The sequence below is a fragment of the Pelodiscus sinensis genome, chromosome 4 (assembly GCF_049634645.1).
Source record: "Pelodiscus sinensis isolate JC-2024 chromosome 4, ASM4963464v1, whole genome shotgun sequence".
NCBI classification, from domain to species: domain Eukaryota; kingdom Metazoa; phylum Chordata; order Testudines; family Trionychidae; genus Pelodiscus; species Pelodiscus sinensis.
This window is the reverse complement of record NC_134714.1, coordinates 21713323-21738867: the sequence shown is the minus strand read 5'-3', so window position 1 is coordinate 21738867 and position 25545 is coordinate 21713323. Positions and strand designations below refer to the sequence as shown.

General features: G+C 43.7%; 1 protein-coding gene across 4 annotated transcripts in view; it reads left to right on the top strand.

Annotated features, from left to right (window-relative positions):
- The window catches only part of RCOR1 (REST corepressor 1), a 141922-nt gene extending 117170 nt beyond the window's left edge, over nt 1-24752 (top strand). For 3 of the 4 annotated variants that reach the window (XM_075926531.1, XM_075926533.1, XM_075926532.1), the window contains 6 exons: nt 458-536; nt 9585-9779; nt 11599-11676; nt 12456-12513; nt 13970-14199; nt 18152-24752. In XM_075926531.1, coding sequence (XP_075782646.1) covers nt 458-536; nt 9585-9779; nt 11599-11676; nt 12456-12513; nt 13970-14199; nt 18152-18193 — 682 coding nt within the window. In that variant the 3' untranslated portion in view covers nt 18194-24752. The remainder of the gene's footprint in view (nt 1-457; nt 537-9584; nt 9780-11598; nt 11677-12455; nt 12514-13969; nt 14200-18151) is intronic. The other variant, XR_012903289.1, reaches the window with a different exon arrangement.
- Nucleotides 24753-25545: the final 793 nt, after the last annotated feature.

Genomic DNA, 25545 nt, shown 5'->3' with positions numbered 1-25545 from the left:
AATGTGATTTATTTATTTTTTTTAAATCCCTGGAAGAACTAATTGTGCATGTGGCTTTTTGTTACATTTAAGATTTTTAATTAATTGCGTGAAATGCACATTAAAGCTGTTTTCTCTAATGCTATATCCTTGTTTGTTTGCGTTTGCTTGAAGTTAGAAATATTCTCCAACTAGTTCTCTTTGATTCTAACAGCCAGAGATGTTCTGACTTTAAAAAAATATATTTTTACCTTTGGGTGCAAACAGATTTCATTTTGCCCATATATACCATTGGTGAATTTATGTAAAAGTTTTTAAATGAATGATCCCTAATGTGGTTATTTTTAACATGTAATTGACTTGAAAATTTATTATCAGCTTTTCTTTATGTTCTGTCCATGCCTGCCTTCCAGCACGTTCTTGTAAAGAAATAGAAATTCTCATAGTAATATGGTCATGCCATGTTTTTGTCTTTTAGTGAGGATGAAATGGAGGAAACAAATGGAAGTAACCCTGTTGATATTGAAGTTGAACAGAACAAGGAGAGCAAAAAAGAGGTAGATTCCCTCCCTCCCCCCATTAATACTCTACTGAAGGCTAATGACAATATTTACCCATCACTGTGAACTATTCTTTAGTGCCATGCAGAGGACACTGGGACAGTTTGTATAGTGGAGGTGCTAACAATCATTGACCCAAATTGTAAGCCTTGTATATAATGGAAACCACTTCAAGGCAGGGCATCCTGCAGCACCCTTAGTTCTAGCACTGATGGTGCCATGGAGGATCTGACAGTCCCCTGAAGCTTTTGCATAGTTGCTGTTCAACACAGGAATAATAGTGACTCATGATCTGATCAGAGTATCTAGTATTTAAAATCTTGATCCGTTTGAAGTGAATGGCAAGAATTTGAGTAACTTCAGCTGGGTCAGAATTTCCGGCTAACACCAAAGGAGAAAGCTTATATGTGATTGTGGGTGGTCATCCCCCACCCTCCCCCACACACACCTTCTGTGTTACTCATTTTGTTAAAATAAGTGTTAGGGAAATTAAACGACCAAATAAGACTTTTCTTTCCCCCATCCTCCAATAGAAAAATAAACTTATAGTCAAGGCTGAAGATAAACTAAGCTCTAAGTCCTTGCAGCTATTCTCTGTCTAGCCTATCCATCCAGAAGGGGCCTGCTCTTGAGCATGATCAAATGACAACATTCCCACTGACTTCCATAGGAACAGGGCTGGGTGTGAACAGAAAAATGGACACTTGACTATAAAGGTTAATTCCACACTTCCCGTGGTATACGGGCTTTGTGTAATTAGGTGCTGGAGGCCTGACGCACCAATGGATTAAGTCTACTGAAGTCAGTAGAACTACACTGACTGCTCTTGGCAGTAGGTAGTCAGCCTGTTTTAGCTTCAGAAATAGCTTGTAAGGACTGTGAGGTACTTCAGTCTGTACTGGCCCAAAAGGAGTCTCTGCAGTATACAGCAGAGCTCACTCTAGCTGCACGGGACCTTTGGTGATTGTCATTGTATCCATGTGTGCCAATCCCACCACCCACACACCTATCCAGTGAAGTAAATGTGATTCTTTGCACCTGACAGTTCCCCAATCCAAACTTTAAAAATAAGAAATTATGTATGATACAGGGAAACTCTATTAAAAAGGAATAGGTTTATCAGTTGTCCTTAAATTTGACGTGTGTTGCATTGCAAAGTCTGTGGGATTCTTTGTGGAGTTTTTCAAAATAAATGTTCCAGAGATATAGCTCAGACTACTGTTGCTAGCTTTGGGACTCAGGAAGAGGGAGAAAGGGCAGTAGTAACAAAGCAGAGTGTAGAGAGTAAAGATGAGACTCTGAACTATCAAAGGTTGTGGCATACCTTAGTGTTAACATTGGAAAATATCTCAACAGTGTTTTGATTTTGTATTAAATATTTTTAAACTGAGATTGAAAAGAGGCATTTATAGGTTATGTTTAACAAACCCGCTAACTGAGGCTGAGGAAGACAAAACACTGTCACTGCTTAACTCAGTTTTGTATAAAGGGTGAAATCTGAGAGTATACTAGTTCTTGCAAATTCTATTCACATAGGCCATGTCTGCACTACCAGATGAGGTTGAATTTTATTAAGGTTGATTTCTTGCCACACGATTTTGTAAAGTTGAACGTCCACATCCCCATTGTTTGCAAGAATTTAACATAGTTCAAAGTAGCAGGTCAACAGCAGTCTCCCTGCTGGAGAGCAGTGCACTGTGGGTAGCTATCCCACAGTGACTGTGTCACTCTACATTCTGAGTTATGCTCCCAGCGCATGCTGGGACCAAAACTCTGTAGCAGGTGATTCTGGGTTCATGTCATCAATGTCCCAAAATACGCTTGTCTGCTCCCTCTCCCCTTGCTTGAGATTAATGGGAAACAATTTTTTTTGTACCACTTTTTTTTTTATCCCGGTTACCATAGCAGTGTGAGCCCCCTTGTGAGTCCTATTGTGCATTAAAGCTTTGTAATGTTGATGTCTGCCATGATGTGCTGAGTGTATGCACCTCACTCGGGGAAGAGGATGAGGAGAAATCTTGGGGTGCCGTGGGCGTGGCATACAGGCAAGTTCTTGAGTTGAGTGACTTGGAGAAACAACTGGCATTCCATCCTCCAGAATGTTGGTTCTGGTGCCCACAGATTGGTGGGACCACATATGGGTGCAGAACTTCTAAATGTACACTGCCTCTTTCATCGAACTTTGTGAATGGCTTTTTCCCACGCTGAAGCACAGGAGCACCTGAATGAGAGATGCTCCGTCAGTGGAGGAGTTTGTGGCAATTGCTCTGTGGAAGCTTGCAGTGCCAGACAGCTATCAGTCAGTTGGGAATCAGGAGTTGAGCAATCTATAGTAGGAGCTGTTGTGATCCAAGTAGCCAAAGCAATCTGTACCTATTCTCAATTGCGCTGCGGGTGCTGGTGAATCACAAGGGCCATTTCACAGAAATGGGATGATTGGGAATGGTGTATGATACAAGCATCTTTAGGAACTCCTGCCTCTTCAGAAAGCTGTACACTGGAACTTTTTTCCCAGATTGGAAAATTAGAATCAGAAAGGTGAAAATGCCAATAGTGATCTCTGGTGACCCAGCTTACCCCCTTGCTCTCCTGTGGCTCATGAAGCTGTACATGGGCAGCCTGGACCCCAGTAAGGAGTGTTCGACTACAGGCTGAGCAAGTGCAGAATGGTGGTTGAATGTGCTTTTGGGTGTTTAAAGGGAAGGTTTAGGAATCTACTGACTAGGTTAGACGTCAGTGAACCCAATATTCCCTTTGTGGTGGCAGCCTGCTGTGTGCTTCATAATATTTGTGAGATCAAGGGGAAAAGTTATCTGGCAGGGTGGGGGTCTGGGCAGAGCGTGTAGCCAGAGATTTTGAGCAGCCAGACACCAGGATGCTAAGGAGAGCACAGCATGGGGCACTGCAAATCAGAGAGGCTTTGAAAGAAAATATTACAAACTGTCAGTTTTGAGTCATGCGCATTGCTCTCAACGAGGTGCCCCTGCATTCAGTGTGTTTGCCTGCAATTCCCCACCCCAGCCCTGCAACACAAGCAATAATGAGGCTGTTCAGAGATTGTGCCCTTGAGCTCCCTGCCACCTCACCCCTCACACACCATGTCTTGGGCTCCTGGAGATGGAGCCCATGGAACCGGGTGAGAAGGGGTGGGTGGGGGGAACCTCTCCAGGCATGCCACCATGCACTCCATCACAACCATCAGGGACAAAAAGACATTATCCTGGTGTTTCGCTTGCAGTTCCCTGCACGCTCCCCTCCTGTTGTCCTGCACATTCTCTTCTCCTCCTCCAGGAACATATTCTTCCACTCCATTTGCTCCTTAAACATGTCTTGCCTGGTCTGTTTTCGCCTGTGGATTTGTGCAGGAGCTGGAGGAGTATGCAGGACAGATGCTGGAGCTGAGGGAGTATGCAGCAAGCTTCCTGCTGTTCCCACTGTAATGAAAAGTTACAAGGATCTGCCTTTCGGGAGATAAAATGTGGGGCCTAACACCTAATCTGTTAACATACAGGGAAAGTCTCTCTTCAAGACAACGGAGATGTGTTCTGTGCAAGGCCAAAGCTATGCTTTACAGCAGCTGCTGTGCAGCAGGCAGTCAACAGTTTTCAAGGGAATATCTGGATTCATGTGGTCTAGAGGCAGATGTGGTAAGGGGCCTGCCAGGACACAATCCTGTGGGAGGGAAGATGGCAGGGGCAGGGTGATGGCTCACACAGCTTCCCTCCTGTGTGCCTCACACCCTGCTTCCTGAGAGTGCTACTTTCTCATCCCACAGGAGTCTACAGAAGGGATGGCAGGAGAGAGGGAGGAGATGCCAGAAGCTGAAGCTATGCTGGCTCTCCATCTCCTTTATTAAGGTTGCCATGCAAGATATGAGTCTTCTCCGAGTCACACAGAGTGATGGGGATCTGATGCTGTCTGTATGTGACCAGAAACCTCAGCCTTATGCTGTACTGCTTTGTGCTGCAATGATGCCAGACTGCTTACTGTGCCTTGGCATGGGAAGGTGTCCTACCTTGGAGGATGGAATAAGGCAGCTTCCCCAGAAACTTTCTGAGAAGGATCCTATGGGAGAGCTTCATGGAGAAATGCAGGAGGATTCCTGCTCCATCTCCACACGTTAACAAGCTGTTCTAGGCCTCCTGTGCTCTGTAGGCATAGAGTATCCCACACACCACAGCCAATTGCTTTACCCTCTTGTCGCAAGAAAAAAACATAGTGAACTCACCAGTAGTGCCCTCCCTGGGATCAGTGCCTGTTTGTACAAAAAACTGGTGGAGGGGATTGTCTTCAAGGTTATAAAAAGTTCTTGGCTCTTGCCACTTGCCAACTGGCCATTCTTGTGTTTCTCCTCTTTCCCCTTCACCACCATGATGTCCGACACATTGCTGCCCTGAGTGTCTTGAGAGGTTTCCATTGTCTAGCGTGGGAAGCTAGTTAGGGTCCCTGTCCCAGGATCAAATGCAGCTGATTAGAGAATGGAATGGGATGTTTGTGGCAGTGCACCAGACCATTCATTTGCCTCTTCTCTTGTGGCAGGACTGCCTCAGCTCCTTTATTTTAACGCAGCATTGCTGGGCGTCCTTGCCATATCCATTCTCCTCCATGCACTTTGCAATCTTCTCATAGATATCGGTGTTTCTTTTGCTGTTTTGGAGCTTCGAGAGAATGGATTCCTCTCCCCATGCCTCGAAGTCCAAGATCTTTCACATTCCATGCTGGTGCTCTTTTGCGCCCTTGGGAGGTCATGGAACTTAAACTTCTGGAAGTCACGACCACATGTGCTGTTCAGGTGTGCTGCTTGCTCTGAGGTGTGCTCACAACGCTAGCCATGTGTGAGATGAAATTCAGATTTTTCTTGTTCTCCTGGAGAGCAGTCAATGCCACGTTCTGGTGAGTGGTCACGGTAGGGCACTGTGGGGTGCCTCCTGGAGGTCAGGAACATCGATTTTCTCTGCACAGGGTCTACATTACAAGGAGTTCAACCATGTAAGATCTAATTTTTGCATTTTTCCTTGTAAAAGCAGGAGTACAGAAATCATTGTCAGCGGCCCTTGAAAGTCAACCAAACGGGCTTCATAGTGTGGACTCAATGTTTAGAAAATCAACCTTATGTGGCTAAATTCAATCTAAACTCCTAGTGTTAGACCAGACCATAGTTACTGTTTTGTCTTTACTTAACTGACAAAATTCCCTCATTGTTGCAATCAAATATTTTAAAAACCACCTTTTAAGGTAACAATCCCAGAACAGTTAGTGCAAAGCTGCATGAAAAAGGCATGCGTTCGGTAGTTTACTATGGCACTGATTATAAATACCGTATTTTCCGGCGTATAGGGCGACTGGGTGTATAAGACGACCCCCTATCTTTTTAATTAAAAGATAGGGTTTCATCTTATACCCCAGCGCCCCTCCGCCTCCTTTGCTCCCGGTGTCCCTGGTCTGCTGGAGATGGTCCCCAGCAGACCAGAGGCACCGGGAGCAAAGCCGCCAGGAGTGCCTGGGCTTCCCCCCCCCCCCCCCCGCCGGAGCCCCTCCGCGGCTTTGAAAGCCTCGGGGGAAGCCGGCGGGGGGGCATCCCAGGCGCGCATGGGCTGCGCCCCCGCCGGAGCCCCTCCGCGGCTTTGAAAGCCTCGGGGGAAGCCGGCGGCGGGGCATCCCAGGCGCGCATGGGCTGCCCCCCCGCCGGAGCCCCTCCACGGCTTTGAAAGGGGCTCCGGCGGGGGGGCAGCCCATGCGCGCCTGGGATGCCCCGCCGCCGGCTTCCCCCGAGGCTTTCAAAGCCGCGGAGGGGCTCCGGCGGTGGGGCAGCCCATGCGCGCCTGGGATGCCCCGCCGCCGGCTTCCCCCGAGGCTTTCAAAGCCGTGGAGGGGCTCCGGCGGGGGGGCAGCCCATGCGCGCCTGGGATGCCCCCCCGCCGGCTTCCCCCGAGGCTTTCAAAGCCGCGGAGGGGCTCCGGCGGCGGGGCATCCGGCGTACAAGACGACCCCCGATTTTGGGGGGATGTTTTTTAACATCAGAGGTCGTCTTGTACGCCGGAATATACGGTACACATCTTAAACTTCAGTTACCCAAATGATTTTTTTTTACAATTTGGGGGAGCTTCCTTATTATTCTTTCTTTCATTTTCAGTTTAGCTGTAAAATGATTGAGGCTTTCTCATAATCAGAACGTCATCATACATAATTAGTGAATAAGCGTCTTTCTCAACGCCTCCCCTTTCCATTTTCTGCTCTTTGTGAGTCTTCAGTATTGTCTGTTCATAAAAATGAATAAGGGATAATAGGTGGTGGGAGGGGTTGAGTGATTTAAGATTTCAAACTGAAATTTCCTTTGAGAAACTCTGACTCTAAACGAGAGCTTTTACTAGGCACTTTTTATTTCTACTCACCTATTTAAAAGCATCATCTTACTTTTGGCTTCCTGCAATCTGTAGATCTAGCTCTGCATGCTGGAAGCCAAAGTTCATTTGTATCTGCATGCATTCTGAAAGGAAACAGATGGTCACAATTTTGACTTCATGTGCCTTTTGTAGCAAAGCATTGTATATATGATGATGTATCTTATTTGTTTCTCACCTCTATTTCAAATAATCTGTGCCACCTCTTTTCTCCCCCTCCCCTTTTTGCCTTCCTACTACCCCTCCCCCCCCCAAAAAAGCAGTTCACCAAGCACATTCAGTCACTCTGTGCGATGACAAGCTTGTCATTGGAAAGTGACTGCCAGCTTTCATTTTATTCTCCTGTACAATCTGCATAGCCTGTGCAGTGTTAATTAGGTTTGATATTGCAGCACTTGAGCCTGAGGGGCTCATTGAATCTGAAATACTTTGCGAGAGGAGAGCTGTCCAGAAGGTGGTTCATCATTGCTTTTCTGCAGTGAGTTGGTCGGGTGTATAATCACAGTGAAACACTTTGCTCCCAAAACCAAAGCCAACAATATTTGTCAGCCCAAGAGACTCAGCGTTCTCTCTGACTTCTTAGGCAAGATGGGGATTTCTCTAGGACATACAATGTGGGGAGGAGGTTGGGGGGTTCTCAAACAGTGTTTCCTTTTTTAGGCAGAGTTGGGGAGCTTCCTTATTTTACTCTTTCATTTTCAATTTAACTGAAATGATTGGGGCTTTCTCATAGTCATAACTTCATCATACAGAATTGGAGAATGAGAGCTTCTTTCTTAACATTTCCTCTTTCCTGGACTCAGTGTCTCTTATTTCTTTGCTTTCTAAGTGGTATGAGATGAGTTTTGCTTTTTTAAACTTCAATTCTCAGCCGTGGTACATTGTCTCTTATCTATGAATGGCCTTATACATCTGAGAGAAGAACCGCCAATCTCCATATTAATATCCAGGTTCTCTATTGTGGGATTTAAGTTGATTTAATTCTACAAAGATATACCATGGGCCAGCAAAGCAACTTTTCCAAAATAGGTTAGATATTTAAATTCTCGAAGCCTGCACAGTATATGGAGGGTCTCGACATGCTTGGAGCTGTCAGAAGCTATTCTGCTAGAGCACTGACTTGTCCATAATATAAAGAAGTTACATATTCTGTGAACTCAATAAAATAACAATCTGAAGTTGTTTACACTTACAGAGAACATCAAATGTATATTCCAGCCTTGTGGGAGATTCTCGCTGCAGGAGCTGGGTGTTATCATCTTGCAGCTTGAGTACATTGTATTGGATTCATGCACAGGCCTGTGAATTTCTGTGCGTAGATGAAATACTCACCAATCTGAAATCTCTAATCCACTTCAAATCCAGTTTAGTTATCAAAGCTCTCCATTCTAAAGCTGAATGCAAACTTGCCTCACTGGTCCATCATTAAATCTGTCTGGCTATTTGTGTGTTTCTGCTGTTCTCCCACTCCCCTTGTGCAAGGAGATGTGTTGTAGGGAGATTTCTTGAGCAAAATGGTTTCTTGCTACGGGGCTGGCTTCAGTGTTTTAGGGCTTGAGCAAGTCTAGGAATGTAACTGGGGCTTCTCTTGTTTTTTCTTTTTCTATGTTTTTTTTTTTTAAGTTTGTTCTTGGCACTATTCCATGCCCTATACAACAAATTTAATCTTAGAATGGAGGATTTTTATTGCATGCTAATCTAAAGTCGTCTTTGGAGGTGATATTAAAGAGATTCAAATGTGCTTTTTTGAGAAGTGTGAGGGGTAACAGCTTTTCTGTGTAATAAACTGCTGAAATGAATAGAAAAATTGGTGTGCCAGAAGATCTGATTATAGACACAGGAGGAAAATATTTATAGCTTTTTGGATCAAAATACATTGATCAACTTGGTAACTAATTCTTTGTAGAAATGTAAAGTTGTGTCTGAAATAGATCGCCTTCTCCCTGCCAGGAAAAGCGATCTTTTAGTTTGAATTTCTCAGTCAGGCAAAAAACTATATCTTTTTAAAGGAACTACTGTTTGTCAACACTGTCCTAAAATGAAATGAGTAAAAATTCCTTGATTTTTTTTTTTTTTTTTTTTTTTAAGCATTACTTTGCAGTCAACTCTACCCTTGTGTTCGGTCTTAAATTAGGTTGTGTTTGTTTTTCCCTATGTCCGGCACATAGGAAATTGCTCTACAAACTCTTATGTTGTGTTCACCTGCTCTTACCCCATCAAATTGAATTTCCTTTGGGAGAAGAATTGAACTGACATATTGAGGCCTAGTTATGGGGGGTGTGAGACAAGTGTTTACAAGTAGCCAAAAACATTTCACTGACTATTAGGCACTTGTCCCGGAAATGGAAGCCAACTAAAAAAGCAGCAGTCATCTCTTGTACCTGGAAAGTCTGTGGTGATGTAAAGAAAAAATTAAAGTGGCATCATTTTATTTTTGATCACTGTGCCCTATTGTACGATATCACACACAGGATTTAATTGAAACATATCTGATTTCCACCAGAACTGAAGGGAGAGATGTAATTTTTCAAAGGCGCATATGTCACTAAAGAGTCTAACCCCATTGACGTCAGCCTCTTTGAGAGGTAGTGGGATTTTTCCCTTTTTTTGAAAATTCAGTTTGTGTAAAATATCTGCTTCTCAGGTGCCACCAGCTGAGACAATGCCTCCAGTGAAAAAGGAGAAACACAGTACACAGGCTAAAAACAGAGCAAAGAGGAAACCTCCCAAAGGAATGTTCCTGTCTCAAGAGGATGTGGAGGCCGTTTCTGCAAATGCCACTGCTGCTACCACTGTGCTCAGACAACTGGATATGGAACTGGTCTCAATCAAGCGACAGGTACAAACCACTCCAAAGACAGCTCAGGTGTAAATTTGGCAACTGATATTTTAAAGGTGCTGCTGTTAGTCACCATTTGCGTTGTTATTGGGGATTTATAGCGTGTCTGTGATGGCTTATAAGAGGACGTGGCTTAATTAACAAGCTGCCAGTCTACCAAAATGAATTAGTGCAGTACTGTTTAAGTCTAGCTTTGTAGATACGGAGCAACAAGAAATCGTTCATTTTGATCCAAAGAGTTTGTCAGCCCTTTGTGTTAAATCTGGTATTGCTTGTATTATTGAATTTGAATTTTGCTTTACATGGTATATTTTCCAACAGTAGCTGCTTTGCATCTGTCATATTTAGCTTTCTTCACATTTTTCTCATGCCACCTTTGGAATAGCTATAGTTGCTCTGCACTTCTGGTTATAGGTCTGTTCTCTGGCATCTCCAACAACCCTGTTGAATCTCTTCAGTCCCCCTTACCCCTATTGCTGGCGCAAACAGGAAGCCCTTATGGAGCTGAAGTCTGCATTGGGCAAACACAGAATTCTTCATTCTGTGTCTGTCGAGCGTGTGCATCAGAAGATGGTTGTGGGTTTTTTTACATTGTGGTTTTTTTTGTTGTTTTTTTTAAATTGGATCTTGACGTTTTGTAAGTTTTGGCATCAGCTCCAAATGCAAAGCTGAGATTTTCTTGTGGTTTGACACATGCTTTCTGCAGGCAGGCACTGTCTAAGCTTCCCCACATATTTCTGCACTGCCATTGCTTCATGCAGAACTGATCTACTGGCAAATGTCCTTTGAGCATCTAATAGCCAAGACAGAAGGGGTAATGAATTGCTTCATGGGTTGAGTCTGTTTGCCTGTGTGAGATCTGAACGCTCCCTTCCTTGACTTCAAAATGTAGAGCTGGTTTGGGTCCATCACTGAATATTTTGCAGTCATTTTTAGCTATGAATTACTACCGTATTCATTGTTTTAAGGTAGTACGGAGGACCAACAGAGGATGGGGTCCTACTGTGTTGGACACTGTACAAACAGAACAAGAAATAGACTAGGGGTGTAAGCGACTAATCGACTAGTTGACTATCCTATAAGCAAAAGTTTGATAGTCAACACACTATTTGACTACTCGCTTCCCGTCCCCCACCCTTGCTGCCTCTATCAGAAAGAGGCAGCAAGGCGGGTGAAGAAGGGGGGAGGGGAGGAAGCTGGCTTTAAAGCTGGTTTCCCAAGCTCCAGCTCCGTGGGAGGGGGCAGGGGAGCAGCAGCAGCATTCCACCTTGAAATGTGTGTGAATCCCTGCCAGGGCTCATGGACATTTCAAAGCGGAAGCACCGCATGGAGCCTGGGGCCAGTGGAGGACTGAGGCCCCCTTTGGCCTCAGGCTCTATGCAGTATTTCAGTCTTTGAAATGCACAAGAGCTCCTGCTGGGGCTCTTGTACGTTTCAAAGACGGAATGCTGCATGGCTACGTTTCAAAGGTGGAGTAGTCGGGGCGGGCTCTTGCTATATTCTAAAGCAGAAGTGCCCTTATCAGCTAATCGAATAGTTGATGGAAAATCCATCAACTATTCGATTAGTTTATTAATTTTAACATCCCTAAAACAGACCCTGCCCCAAAGAGCTTACAGTGCAAATGGATTTAATAATCATTCCAGATGTTCTTGTACTTGTGGGACAGATAAGAATCTCCATCTTTATAAAGAGATGATGCAGGGAGAACTGCAAAGTCAAGCTGGTCAGTTGTTCGCACGGGCAGATGCTACAGAGCTTGTTTGAAACATTTTCATCCTTGCTGAAAGTCACTGCTTCCTTTTCTCCCCCCTCCCAGATTCAAAATATCAAGCAGACAAATAGCGCTCTGAAAGAAAAACTTGAAGGTGGAATAGAACAATACAGACTTCCAGAGGTAGGCTAGTTCACCTGTTGCTGTGTATGCATCTTTTTGCATTCCCCAGTAGCAAGTCTTAATTCTTGCTTAAATGTCAGAGCTGGCCTGATGTAGATACAATCATTCAATCTACTGCCGGCTAGCATAGAGACTAATCTAATGGTAATTGATCTTTGAAGGAGGGGCGGGTGAAAGAGGGTAACAGCAGCTTTCAGTCTGTAGTTAGCTGATTGTGAAACTTGTCTCAAATGTAAGCATTCAGATTGCTGGTCATACTTAGCACTTGTTATATTCTTTTCAGAGTTTTATCGTAACCCCCTTCTGAGAGAGGTAATTATTAGCCAATTCCACAGATCAGGGGATGGGCCAGAGAACTTAATGGTCTGACTGGCTGAACTGCTGTGTGCCCACAATTTCTGTTAGAGTTATTGGGTGAGCTGGGTAGTTGATACTTCTAACGATCAGGCCATAAGAAATTTGAGTAACACTCCAAAGGGAGTTGGTAGACAACCAATGAGGAGAACTCCTGACTCCTGACTCTGTGCTCAGACCATGGGCTGAACCCCACACTTCTGTGCGATGTTGTCAGTTAACTATGGAAACAATTTTTTTCAGTTAACTGACTTGATTCCCTTTGTTGCTAAAAAGAATAAAATGCAATATTTTCATAGGAAGAAAAATACTGTATTTGAAGGCTCTAGCAGTTAGTTTATTGCTGCATTCATACATGAATTTACAAACTCAGATGAGTAGAAGTCCATTGTTTAAGGAAATGAATTACTTTGTTTGACACCTAGGTCGTTCAGAAATTTAATGCACGTTGGACCACAGATGAGCAGCTTCTTGCTGTGCAAGGTATGGAACTATAAAACTATAAATCTTTCCTACTTCAGCAGGTGAAGTACAATTGAACCCTATTGCGTGTCAAGCTGGGATTTCTCCTTCAGTGGCTAATGGAAAATCTTGACATTGCTATATATTGTTGCCAGATAAACAGGGCCTAACACAAAAACAAACAAACAATCCACTCCTTCCCCTTTTTGCATGTCTTGTATCAATGTTCATTTGGGTAAACAGATCGTTTACCTGCTTTTGTACCGGGGTGGGCAATAAGACTGAGGCGGTTCACCAGAGTTAGGGCTGCCACCACTTTATTTACCTGCATCTCCAGAGGTATGAGTGCTTGCAGTTCCCATTGGCCGCGGATCACCGTTCCCAGACAATGAGAGCTGCAAGAAGTGGCATAGACTGGCTCATGTAGCTCCCATTGGCCAGGAACAGCAATCCGCAGCCAATGGGTGCTATGAGCACCCATACCCGAGACACAAGTAAAGCTGTGGTGGCCCACCAGGGGCTAGCCCTGGGGAACGGTATCCAGCCCACAGGCCAGTTATTGCCCACCAGTATCACTCTTAGTGCAGTCACTGCCATGCTGCTTGTGCATATATAGCATTTATAGATAGATTTGGTGGATTTAGCATTTCAGGTTTGGCTCAGAATACATCACTCATTTGTATAGATGTCTCTACCTCTACCTCTATTCTCAACTTTTCTCCTACTCTCACTTTCTCCCTCTCCCAACTTGATGCCACTTTTCATAGTGGTGTAGCCAGAGACGGGCCCAGACCATCGAGCATTGCCAGCAGATCTAGAGAAGTGATTATTCCCCTTTATTTGGCTCCGGTGAGGCCACATCTGGAGTATTGTGTCCAGTTCTGAGCCCCCCCCCCCCCCCCCCGCCCCACTATAGAAAGGATGTGGGCGCATGAGAGAGGGTCCAGTGGAGGGTGACCAAAATGATTAGGGGGCTGGAGCACATGACCTATGAGGAGAGGCTGAGGGATTTGGGTTTTAGTCTGCAGAAGAGAAGAGTGAGGAGGGATTTGATAGCAGCCTTCAACTTCCTGAAGGGAGATTCCAAAGAGGATGGAGAAAGACTGTTCTCAGTAGTGACGGAAGGCAGTACAAGGAGCAATGGTCTCAAGTTACAGTAGGGGAGGTCTAGGTTGGATATTAGGATAAACTATTTCACTAGGAGGGTGGTGAAGCACTGGAATGGGTTACATAGGAGGTGATGGAATCTCCATCCCTAGAGGTGTTTAAGTCTCTGCTTGACAAAGCCTTAGCTGGGTTGATTTAGTTGGGATTGGTCCTACCTTGGGCAGGGGGCCGGATTTGATAACCTCCTGAGGTCTCTTCCAGCTCTATGATTCTATGACCATGGGGAAATTCAGCTTTGGATCCTTACATTGTGGCTTATACTCCTCTCTACCTGTTGAAACCGTTTATATAATTCCTCTTCCATTTTCAGCAATCCGGAAGTATGGCCGAGACTTCCAGGCAATCTCTGATGTTATTGGAAATAAATCCGTGGTGCAAGTGAAACACTTTTTTGTAAGTTACCGGCGTCGTTTCAACATAGATGAAGTTCTACAGGAGTGGGAAGCAGAACATGGCAAAGAGGAATCAAATGGACCTAGTAATCAGAAGCCTGTAAAGTCACCGGATAATTCCACTAAAATGTCAGAAGAGGAGAATGAGGTAAATCTGTGACTAAAGTTTGGACTGTGAAATGCTGGTTGCTTTAGGTTCAAATATATAAATGAATTTCGAACAGGGGACTGACATTTTTCACAGCATTCGACCATCTTATTTTTGTGTGTGTGTCTGTCTATGTAAAAAACACAGAATAAAGTATATGAGCAGATTCCCCTGTGTATGCAGTTCCCAGTGACAATATTGGGAGTAACTTAGTGATAAAAGACCAGATGGGTTGTGGTGCTGATGAAGCCTTTTCTATAGCAGATGCTCAAGTGCTTCAGAATCAAGAGGTTAAAAAGAGGCCTCCCTCTTTCTGATTTATCATTTAAGGTATTTTCATGTGCCAGTACTAGTAACTGGCCACAAACCAAGAACACATTAGTTTGGGTCATGCATTGTTTTTTCTAAAATAAAAGGCCATGTGATAGACATATGTAAACCACATGCCAACTTAAGAGTCCACTGCTTGTTGGTTGGGTATGCTTTGCTGGAAGGAGGCAGAAGTGATGACCTTCAGAAAGGAGTACTGAAAACTGACAGAAGTCCTTACTTTTTACCCTGCCTGCCAATACAAGAGCATGTGAGACATTCTTGTTGTACCATGAAACTAATGGTCAAGCACCTACCTGAATTGGTACTTTATAGAGCATGTAGTCAACTTATGATGTTTGTTCTCTTCAGAGAAAAGTAAATCCAGTCCTGGAGGTGAACTTTTAAAAGAGCCAGATCAATTTGCTCCCATTTTGAATAGTTTTGAGTTGAGAGGTCAGTTCTGTATGAGGAAGGAAGAGATTGTACCTTCTTTCCTGTAGGCAGGTTCAATCCTGGAATACATAGCACTTTGCCTCTGTTGTCTGTGGCTCTGCTTCTTTTGGCAATTTGATCTGCAGGATCAGTCTGGCAGTGCATATGAAAATGCTAGCTGGCCAAGTACAAGACCCTATTCATCTCCTCCATTTTCTACCTCAGCCATATCCTCATATCTGTGGCTTTTCTTTGTCCCTGCCTAGTAAGTGCACCCAGAACCACTATACAAGTTTTGATTCTTCAATTGACTATTTCCACATATAGTGCCTGTCAAATCGCAAATGCTCCCAGTACCGAAGGCTGTTCCCTAGCAGGATCAGCGTAGTCCATGCATGCAGCCCTGCTCTCCTCATGTTCTGCACAATGGGAATAAAGAGGGCTGTTGAACCACTGTCCTTTCGTGGCCTAGGATGTACAACTGTCCAACGATGCATAGCAAGGGTGTTCCAGGTTAACAGTCTCTTACTTCCCAACCACTGCCAATGTTGAAACTAGAGTTTTAAAGGGAATTTTGAGAGCCATGCACTGTCTCTCTGGATCTGTACCGACATTCGGGGTTGTTCATTTCATTCCCCCACCTCCGTCCCTCCCTTTAGATTCCAACATTCCCACCTCCTGTCTACTGGGACAGAAATCATCTCCTTGGAGTACACCATTCATTTCCATTCCTCCTCTTTCAGGGATCCTTAACAAGATAATTCTTCTGCAGGAGGTAGAGTTGCTCCTTTAACGAGGGCTTTCTAGAACTAATATCTCTGAACAGCAAGGGAAGAGGCGTTCTACTTGAAGTACTGACACATTCCCAAGAAGATAGGGCAATGAAAACCCATTCTAGACCTTAGGGAGCTGAACAGATTCCTCCAGAACAGTGTTATCAGACAACACGATGGCAGGGAGGAGCACACCTTCTAGCTTTGCGTGGCCTTTGGAACTGGTGCAGTCCCAGGTAGATTATCTTGACATGGTGCACCTGGCAGAGATCCACAACACTTAGTGAATTCTCTGAGTGGACATTTCTCCACAGAACACAAGTGGGAGCTGCAGAGCTCCCATATCTAGGAGGCTTCTGAGTGTGGGGCCTCTTATCCACAAATCTGTGTCCCAGGGGAACAAAGGCAAAGACTTGTGCTCCAGAGGGACTTGCAGCACAGGCTGTAGATGATGCATTTCTCAGGGCCCTGAGATCAACATACACAGATACTCCTCTTACCTCGGATATGGAAGGGGATCGGACAGGACAAGGTGCAAGGCGTCCTCTTAACACTGGGTTGGACCTGACTGTTCTGGTTTCCCCCCCTTTTTCAGCTATCCATTCAGCTGCTCTGTCTTCCCCCTAATGTGTCAGCTGTTAACCCATGACGAGAGACAGACCTGTCACCTCAACCCAGCCATGTTTCACCTGAAGGCATGGCACTTGGATGGTGAAGTTAGAAAAAGTCTGTTTGGTTGGCAGCCAGGCTGTCCTGTGCAGCAGTAGATAGGACTCTGCCAGGAAATATTACAAAGCAAAATGGGAAAGATGAATGTGATGTAACTAGGTATATGAATGGATAACAGGTTACTCGGTGAGTATCTCCCTGGAGGAGGGTGAAACTTGCTGTAGGAGGCAGCAAGGGGTGGGGGCAGGTGCATCTGTGGAAGAGCCCGGGTATATTGACTAATCACATAGTCATCTGTACCTTGTCTAGGGATGTCAGGATATCTATGGAACTGCATCTGAAGTGATTGCTTTGGTGCTTTGGACTAAAACTGCTTGCTTTCAAAATCAGACCTAATAATACAAAATATCACAGGTCACTGCTACTGAACTTTTGCTTTCTCATTTTGTCTGTGTGAAATCTTAGCTTGTCCTGCTTTCCTAGTGCTTTTTATGTAGCCTGTTGTAAAACTAGGTAAATATCTAGGTGAATTGAGTCCCCTTTAGAAGACCTCCATGTACTCCTAGGGGCCCATGTGCCACTGTCCTAGAAGCTGACATTTGCAGTGTGTGAGATTTCCTCCCCAAATTAAATGGCTCTTGGAGAATCCTACTCTGCTACGAGATGAATGTCTTCTCAAAGGCAATGTGTGTGAGAGCGCTCTACTCAGGCAGCATCGATAGCTTCTCTTAGCAATGTCCCTTTTACTGACCGCAACAGACAGCAACTTGGAGCTCCATTCATAGCACCTCTAGGCATTGTGCACTGGTGTAAGCAGCTGCTTTTCCAAGGAGGAGAGTTGTTCAGTCTGTGTCAAAAGTTTCTAGCCATCCATCTTCTTTAGAGATGTAGCTTGTGTAGCTCCTGAAGCACACTACACGGAGCAACAATCACTGGACGGATGGGTTGCTTATCTTGTGGTAACCTGAGTTCTTAAAGGCCCGTTTGTGTTGTCCTATGCATAGTGCACTGTCTGACCCCTTGATCGCAGCCTTAATGTGAACTGCCAGTAGAAACAAAATGGCAGAGGGTCTGGCAGCCCCCTTTGTTCTCAGTGCCATAGCGTGAGGAGGGCAGAGGAGCATGCACAGACTAGACAGATACTGCTATGGAAAAATCTCCAGTCTGGGGTAGGGATATAGGAGGCTAACTGGTTACTTTGTAAGCAGGTGGCTTATCAGCCTGCTTACAAGGTAACCAGTTAATCTACCCGGTTGGCCGGACCTTGCTCACAGGCACGGTAGGCCTGGCAGGAGCAGCCCCCACAGCTGTCCTGACTGGCTGGACCCCACCTGTGGCGCCGTGGCTGGAGCAGCCCCCTGCCTACAGTGGTTAATCAGTTAAACAAAAAAAGCACATTTAATGGGTTAACTATTGTAGGGCATTTTTACATCTCTAGTCTGGGAACATGGAGCAAGTGTGCAACACTTAAGGTGAGTAATCCATCCTTTCTTTGGTTTTCCCTGGAAATGGATTTTCATGGCAAACTGTCACCTTTGTTTCCTGTGAAATCACTAACAATAAAGGTGGCATTATTGCTGAGCTTAGCTTGATTTATTTACAATATGCTGGAAGTCCTGTTTCATCTAGAGCAGAGGTTGCTGCTGTCTCCTTGCCGTGTGTCAAGAGTTGTTTCTTGTTCTCTTTCTTTCAGTATCGTACACTTCAAGAGAAGTTAGGAAGTGTGTGTGTACAGTTAAACAAGTCTCTCTTCTTTTTTCCTCTAGGCTACTTCTGTTCTTGATGTCAGATATGCATCTGCTTCATGAGAAGCTCGTGTAGCCTAGAACAATTTGTGTTGACTACTGTGTTATCCAGGATATCAGGTATTAGCAAACCTCAGACAGCCATCTGCATCATATCTATGTGGACAAGCAGCTATTACCAAAAAAGGCAAACGCTTCCAGTCCTGTGCTACATCTGCCTTAATTTCTCCTCATTCCTCCATACTGCCTCCACTTTCTTTCAAAAGCTCCATTTCATCAATGCCCTGCTAAAGAATGAGGACTTCTTGAACCAATTATACCTGTGGGTAAAATCTGACAAGCCTGCACAGCAAAGAACTCCAGTGTTAGCAGCCCCCACGCTAACGTTACAATAATACTTGGTCCTCTACATAGGGTATAAGTACGTATTGCTGCATGGCCTTGTGATCTCTGCTTCCTGTATAAAATAATTATTATTCTTACAATGACACTATGATTAGTGAGCTTTCTATAAAGGAGAGGCTTATGCACATGCCAATGGCATCATACTTACTCTGCAATTACAGGGCATGTTAGCAAGTGGTTTTAAGTAATGCAAAGTGATGTGAAATGTTATTTGCAAGGTTGGGGTCAGTCTAAAGTTGTAAATGTAACTCATTACACTTCTGATTTGTGCAGTTCTTTCTTTCTGCTACATTAGTACACATGTTCTTGCTTCATAGAAAGCTCACTAACTGGTTGAGCGTTTTATTCCTGGATATTTTAATGGCTTTTATTTAGTGTAAAAAAGGGAAAACATAACCTGAAATGTGTCAGAGCCAGTGTATACCTGATGGCATTCAGCATTCACGTTGTAAATTTCTAAGTGAGTGGCATGCAACTTCCTTTTTCCTGACTCTCCATGGGATTAAGTCAAAACAACTTTAGCTGGTGCTTCTCCCTTAGAAATGTCTTTTTTTTTCTTTTTTTTTTTAAAGTTGTTCCAGTGTTGTCATCCTCTTCAGCGCGCTGTGCTTGTCAAAACCATTAAATTGCTCCTGTCAGAGGAAGGGTAGACAAATGTTACGGAAATGTAACCCTAAAATGTAGACTTCACTCTTAGAGACCTTAGAGGACAAGGACCATCTCATTGACTTAATTCAATTCTGTATTATGCTCCCTCTTTTGTCACTTTGATCTTCTTTTGCAAGACTCAATAGGACGTAGAAGTGATCTGATTAATCTTGTGCAATGTTGATGAACTACTTGGCTTTGGTGTGTTGCAGCCTCCTTGCTGATCACCGAGATTTCTTTGACATGGGTTTGGAAGGCAACAAACCAGTTCCTGATATCAACAAGGTTAAGAAACTGTGATTTTTAGTGTACCAGGGATAATGCCCTGGAAAGATACAACCGTTTGACTCACTTTTTGGATTTAGAAGCAATTTCAGTCCCTCTGCTGCAGGAGGTCCCTAGCTGTGATCCATGTACCACTACTGGCATATTCACTTGATGTGCCATCTAGTCCCTTAATTTTTTTAAATGATGGTGATACCAGTGGGAGCTGCTACTCTAAAGCACATATCACTTTCATTTTCAGAACCAGAATATGCAACTCAAAGGGGAGACCTCCTTAGTGCACCCACCTGTAGAACCCTCCAGTTCTAGTCTTCGAAGGGTTATGTTTGAGGGCTAGTTGGGGGGAATCTGTGTTGGTTTTGAGCTGAAGTTGTTCTCTGAAGCTTTGTCTCAGAATAGTTCATAATTGGTGAAGGGAGATGATGATAAGCTGCAAGCCAGTGCATCTAAGACAGGTTCTTGCTGCTGATTCTGGAGCTGGGTATGTGATGGTACCAGTTCAAGTAACTAGATGTAGCAGTGACGGTTTGCCCAGAGTACGGTAGTCATTAAGCATTTTATGGTTAGTCTATTAGAAATAGAAGGATTGAGCACAATTTTTCTTGGCATCTTCAAAGACATAGTAAAAACTTGGCTTTCCGTTTTAATTAGCCAGAGTTTGGACTGAGGCAGGACATAACAGCACAGTGTACTTGTCACTTCTCTGACGCCATCTTCTTGTTCTCCAGACTTTTGTTCAATTTTTTTTTCCCTATGAAAGAGTCCAGAGCTTTTTTTGAGGCCGGCCAGTACAGTGCAGGGATGACTGGGGATGTGTTTTCACTGCAGAGTTAACTCAAATGATCAGAACCCAGGTGTGGGGGTGGCACTGGAGACACGGGCAGGGGGAGGTTGTGAGAGTTATAGCAGTGTTCCCTCTAAGTTGTGCAGCAGCACAGCTTCACAGGTAATTAATCAGCCCTGCCCAGTCAGAGGCTCAGGACTCCCTGCAGGATGCTGAGTGACTGGAGGGGGGGGGGGTGATTAATCATCTGTGCTGCCTTGCATAGCTCCGCAATAGCCATCCTTCCTGGTGCAAAGGCGAAACCACAAACAGCTGTTTCTGCACTGCTGCTGCTGGCCGTTGTGCTGCCTTCAGAGCTGGGTGCCTGGCCACTGCTCTCCAGCTGCTCAGTTCTGAAGGCAACACTGCTGCCAGCAGTGCAGAAGTAAGCCTGGGCAGGGGTCTGGGATGCCTCAGAGTAGCCCTTAGACCATGTTCCTTCTCGTTGGGGCTAGCAGTCCAGGGCAAATGATGGGTCCAGAGCTCCCCATAGCCTGAACTCTGACGTACTCGGTATTGCCCAAGGGGTATGCTGGCCCTTGAGCGGAGTACCCATGCCTGGGCAGCTCTTTGGTCTGAGTCAAAGGGCAGTGGGGAACAGCTACAGTTTTGGGGCCCTGAGCAGCAGCAAGAAGAGGAGGCAGGGGAGTTCTGTGGCTGTTTGTTTGCTGGCTGTTGTCCTGGTGCACAGCAGCTGCCCCACATTGTCCAACTTTGGCTTCCAACCTGGCCTAGGGGTCTGTTTGGGGGAGAGGAGGTGGGGCCAGCATTTAGAGCCCCCCCCCGTTTGGGGGGGAGGAGGTGGGGCCAGCATTTACAGAGCCCTCCCCCCCCCCAGTTGTCTGTCTAACCCACCTCAGCCCTCCCCACTGAGAAGAACTTGGTGCTGCCTAGGGATGTAAAAAGGGTTTAAAAATAGTAACTGTATAACCGCCCAAAATTCCATCAGTTACACGATTAAATGGGCTCTCAGCTGTTGCTGGCTAGTGGCTAACTGGTTAAATTCTTGCATCCCTTGTGCTGCCCCTGCCCAGTTGTGAGCAGCCACATTGCAAAGCTGTACCTAAGCTACTGTGGCATTGCTGGTCCTGTGTTTCCCTGTGGGTCAGTAGGGCTTCTGGGGGCATATCCCATAGCTGTTTGTGCTGCAGTAAGTTGAACATTTCTGATTCTTTGCCACTGCATTGTGGGAGAGCTTGTCTGTCCTAGGAACCCCGGGGGAATTGTGGGAAGGCTCCGGAGGACTATCAGCCCTTGGCTGATTAGCCTCTGTCCTCATTGCAGAGTCCTAGTGAGGCCATGGACACTTGGGAATGGCTTTGCAGTGTGGCTGCTTACTCTGTCCAAGATAACTGATCACCTGCGTTACCAGGTGAAAGCTGCACCTGTGCTCTAACCCTTACCCAGGCCAGCTAGTCTGGAATTAAGACACCACTAAATTCCGGTGAGGGGTTTTGTGCATGGGTGGCAGTGTGGTTGGGGACAATTTAAATCCCAAATTACACTGCAGTGAAGACATATTCTAGGTGAACAAAAGCTCTGAAGGGTGTGAACTGCCTCATTCCTCTCTATGGGGGTTACATCAAATGCCCAATACTAATTAAGTTGTTCCTTATGGAGATTTTGTGTAAACAAAGGTCTTCTACCAGTTTAAATAAGGACATGATTTTTAAATATGGTGTGGAAAGCTGCCTGAGCACTCCCGGATTTCTGTGTAAATCAGGCTTATTTTAATTCATCTTACATCAATTAGAAATAGACTAAAACAAAATAACTATACCAGTGCAAAAAGCTTTCTTATTTTTAAACATCTTTTAAAAAAAACCCAAATTATTGAGCCTCTCTTGCATAGACAAGGCCTAAGAAAGAGAGAGGGTATTTCTTGTTTGGGTCTACTTGGAAAGAGAGTCACCACTTTTGATTTTGGTGGGCTGTAGGGAGGGAAGTCATCAAGGAAATTCAGGGGAGCACATAGTTGCATTTTGTACATCTGTGCTATTTACTGTCAGCAGTTTGATTTTGGCAGTTTGTGTAAACTGAGCTTTTCCTGTGATTAGATATCTGAAGAGTGTTTCTATCTCCCCTCCCAATTTGACATTCTGGCTCCTTAAAGTGACGCCATTTTTTCTAGCTAAAGCATTTTTATACCATTACTAGGGGGCTGCACCTGCTGCTTGCTAAGCTCGCAACCCCCCCCCCCCCCCAGCAGCTTTCATGTGATGACATCCAGAGAGAGTGATGACATCATTCTGTTGCCCAGCGGGGGCGGGGAGAGAGAGAGAGAGACTGTCATTGACATTCTTATCTTGGCAAATGGCTCAGCATTTAAAAAAAAATGCCCCAACACATTATTATACCAATAAATGTTTCTACAGTAGGTCTTGCTCAAATATCTCCTCAAGTTGGTATTGCACCTACCACTTCCTACCAAGTTTGGCAAACTTATGATCAGAAAAGTTGTATTTTGGCTTTCTGCCCAAAGGAAACTAGCATGTACAATTCATTTGATATCAGGAAGAAAAAAGTTGTATAAATCTTTTTGGAGGACTGCTATCTCATTGTAATTTTTATACATACAATATAAACCTGTATTTTAACTTTGTTAGGTTTCATTATTCTCTTACCTATTATGTTTTTAAATGCAAGAAATCATTTTAGCTTTAAAAGTTCAAATGGTTTGGTCTTAGTTGTATGGAGACCCTTTTTTTTTTTTTTTTTTAAACGGATCAAGCATTACATACATCAACTGGTTGCATTCTGATTGATGGGTCCACAAAGATTACTGCATACAATGTAATATTCACTTAAATTTTGTTTTTCTTAAACTATCAATGTGAATGTTATAATTATATATATTTTGTGGAATATGGGAATTTATTTCTCCTAAGTAAGTTATTGTGCAAAAATATGGTATAGTTAAAGCAAATAATAGTTTAATTTTTAGGTTTAGAAATCTTAAAGATATAAAAGTGTATTACATATGCATAAACAAATTTACATTTGTTTTATTTAATTTTTATGTAGCTGTGTAAAGTGCTAGGTAACTTTTTTCACTTATTCATTAAAACACCTTGTTACTTGAATATTGTGTTTAACTGGTCTGAAACACAGTGATCAATTTTTATAATATCTTTATAACCAAGGGAAAAATACATGCCTCAGTTGTGCTTAACAGTATAGCAACAATGTACAATCAGATCCTTAAGTCCATAATAGCCATAACTGGTAATGCAGCCACAAGGTGTTATGATATATTTAATACCAATTGGGATAAATGAATTTTAATGTTTTTTTACAAGATTTTTTACCCAGGAAGACCCCTGGATTACTGAATAAAAAGCATCTTTTTAAAATAAAAAAAAATACAATAATTAAACTTTTTTTTCCCTTAAAGTGATGTCCTGACAGACAATTTTTTTTTCTTTCCAGGACAAACACATCTGAAACATTACTTACTAAAATATATTCTTTGTCACTTTAAATTTAAATTGAACCCTTGTTAGGGTTTTTTTCCTCCCCCTTCCCCTCTCCCCCTCACCCCTAAAATCTCCAACGTACTGTTGGTATTCATGCATACCAAATACGAGCCAAACTGTGCATTACACTAACTTGATTGCTGGATTTGTGAACTTAAGGACTTTGAAAAACTTCAGCTCAGTGAACTGCAGAGATATCGCTTTTCTGATATATTATTAAAGCCTATATAGAACATCTCATAGCCTATTCAAAATTGAGTGGTCTAATAATTACCCTTTTAAAAAAAATGTATTTTTATTAGCTCTAGGGTGCCTTTAGCAAGTCAAATCTAGTGATCATGTGCAATGCCCTAAAACAAATACACTTTCTGCCACTCCCTGGATTAATGCAGCTTTTTCTGTTGATAGTAAAGCACAATTGCGGTGAAAGTTACAGTTCAGAAGATGGAAGGTCAGTATAGTCTATGCATGTTGTATAATAATGAGTGTTTACATTCATATTCTCCTAAAATTAAATTTATACTGGAGTGTATAGTATTCCATTATGTAGATTTTATCAATTTTGTTAACTACTTATAGATTACTTAAAGAATTTTTTCAAAATTTTAAAAGATGTATAAGGTTAAGTTCACAAATATAATGGAAATGCTGTACAGCTTTGGAAGTGATCAAATACTCATTGGAGTTTTGAAGAAAGTATGTTGTAATAATGCTGTTGTAAGTAATATTTTAATGTCTTCTTTGCCTGTTTTCTATTATTCAGCACACTTACTGTGGTGAATGTTCATAGCATTATAAAATTGCTTAACCACTGAAACAACCTTTTTGTTTTTGAATTATCATTTTACTGTAAGAGGAAATATAGTGGGGGTGAAAATTCATTTGTGAAATTCTACATAATTCATTTTTCTATGATTTCCAATGTTTGCTGACATCAAATAAAATTTTTCAAGCCATTGATGTAATAAAATTTGGAATAACAGATGCTGTTGCCTCCAAACGTGTCTCTGGAATGTGTGAGGGGTAGGTGCTCAATGACCTCACTTGTTAACACCTGTAACCTGGTCAGAGTGTCTCACATCTACTGTTATTTACATAATATACATGCACAGGACCATTTTCTGGCATAGTTCAATTCCTATTCAAATCAGTCTTTTCATGGATTTTAATGGGAGCTGAATTAGGCCATGCACATCCAAGGCCTTGTAACAGGATGAGAAATGGGGAGGTGCATTGCACCAATGGCTAGAGATGTTTTGCTTGCAGGGCCAATAAGATTGACAGCAGTTCTGGAGAGAACGTACCGGTTTTTTGGGGGGGGAGGGGAGGTGTAACACATTCTGCCTTGTCCCTTGTGAGCGTGCTCCTGCTACTTATCTCCAAGTAGCCCTTGCATGTATAGTGCCTTGTTCACCTGGCAATGCTAACATTTGCCACAACTGACTAAGGAAGTAAGGGAATAGTTGAGTTGACTACTCGCTTCCTCCCCCCCTTGCTGCCTCTGTGTTAGAGGCAGCAAGGAGGGGAAGCAGGAGTCAATCCTGGAAGGAGCTGGCTTAAAACCAGTTCCCCCCAGCACCGTCTCCATAGTTTGGGGAAGGGCAGAGTCAGAGCCAGCACACAGTCCCGTCTCGCACTGCCCCCAGGAGCTAATCCTGCTGCAGCTCTGCAGTTTAAATGTAGTAGGAGCCGGTGCTGTGTATCGAGCACCCCCCTTATTGACTAATTGAATAGTCAATGGAAATTCCATTGACTACTTGATTAGCTCAACAACTGCA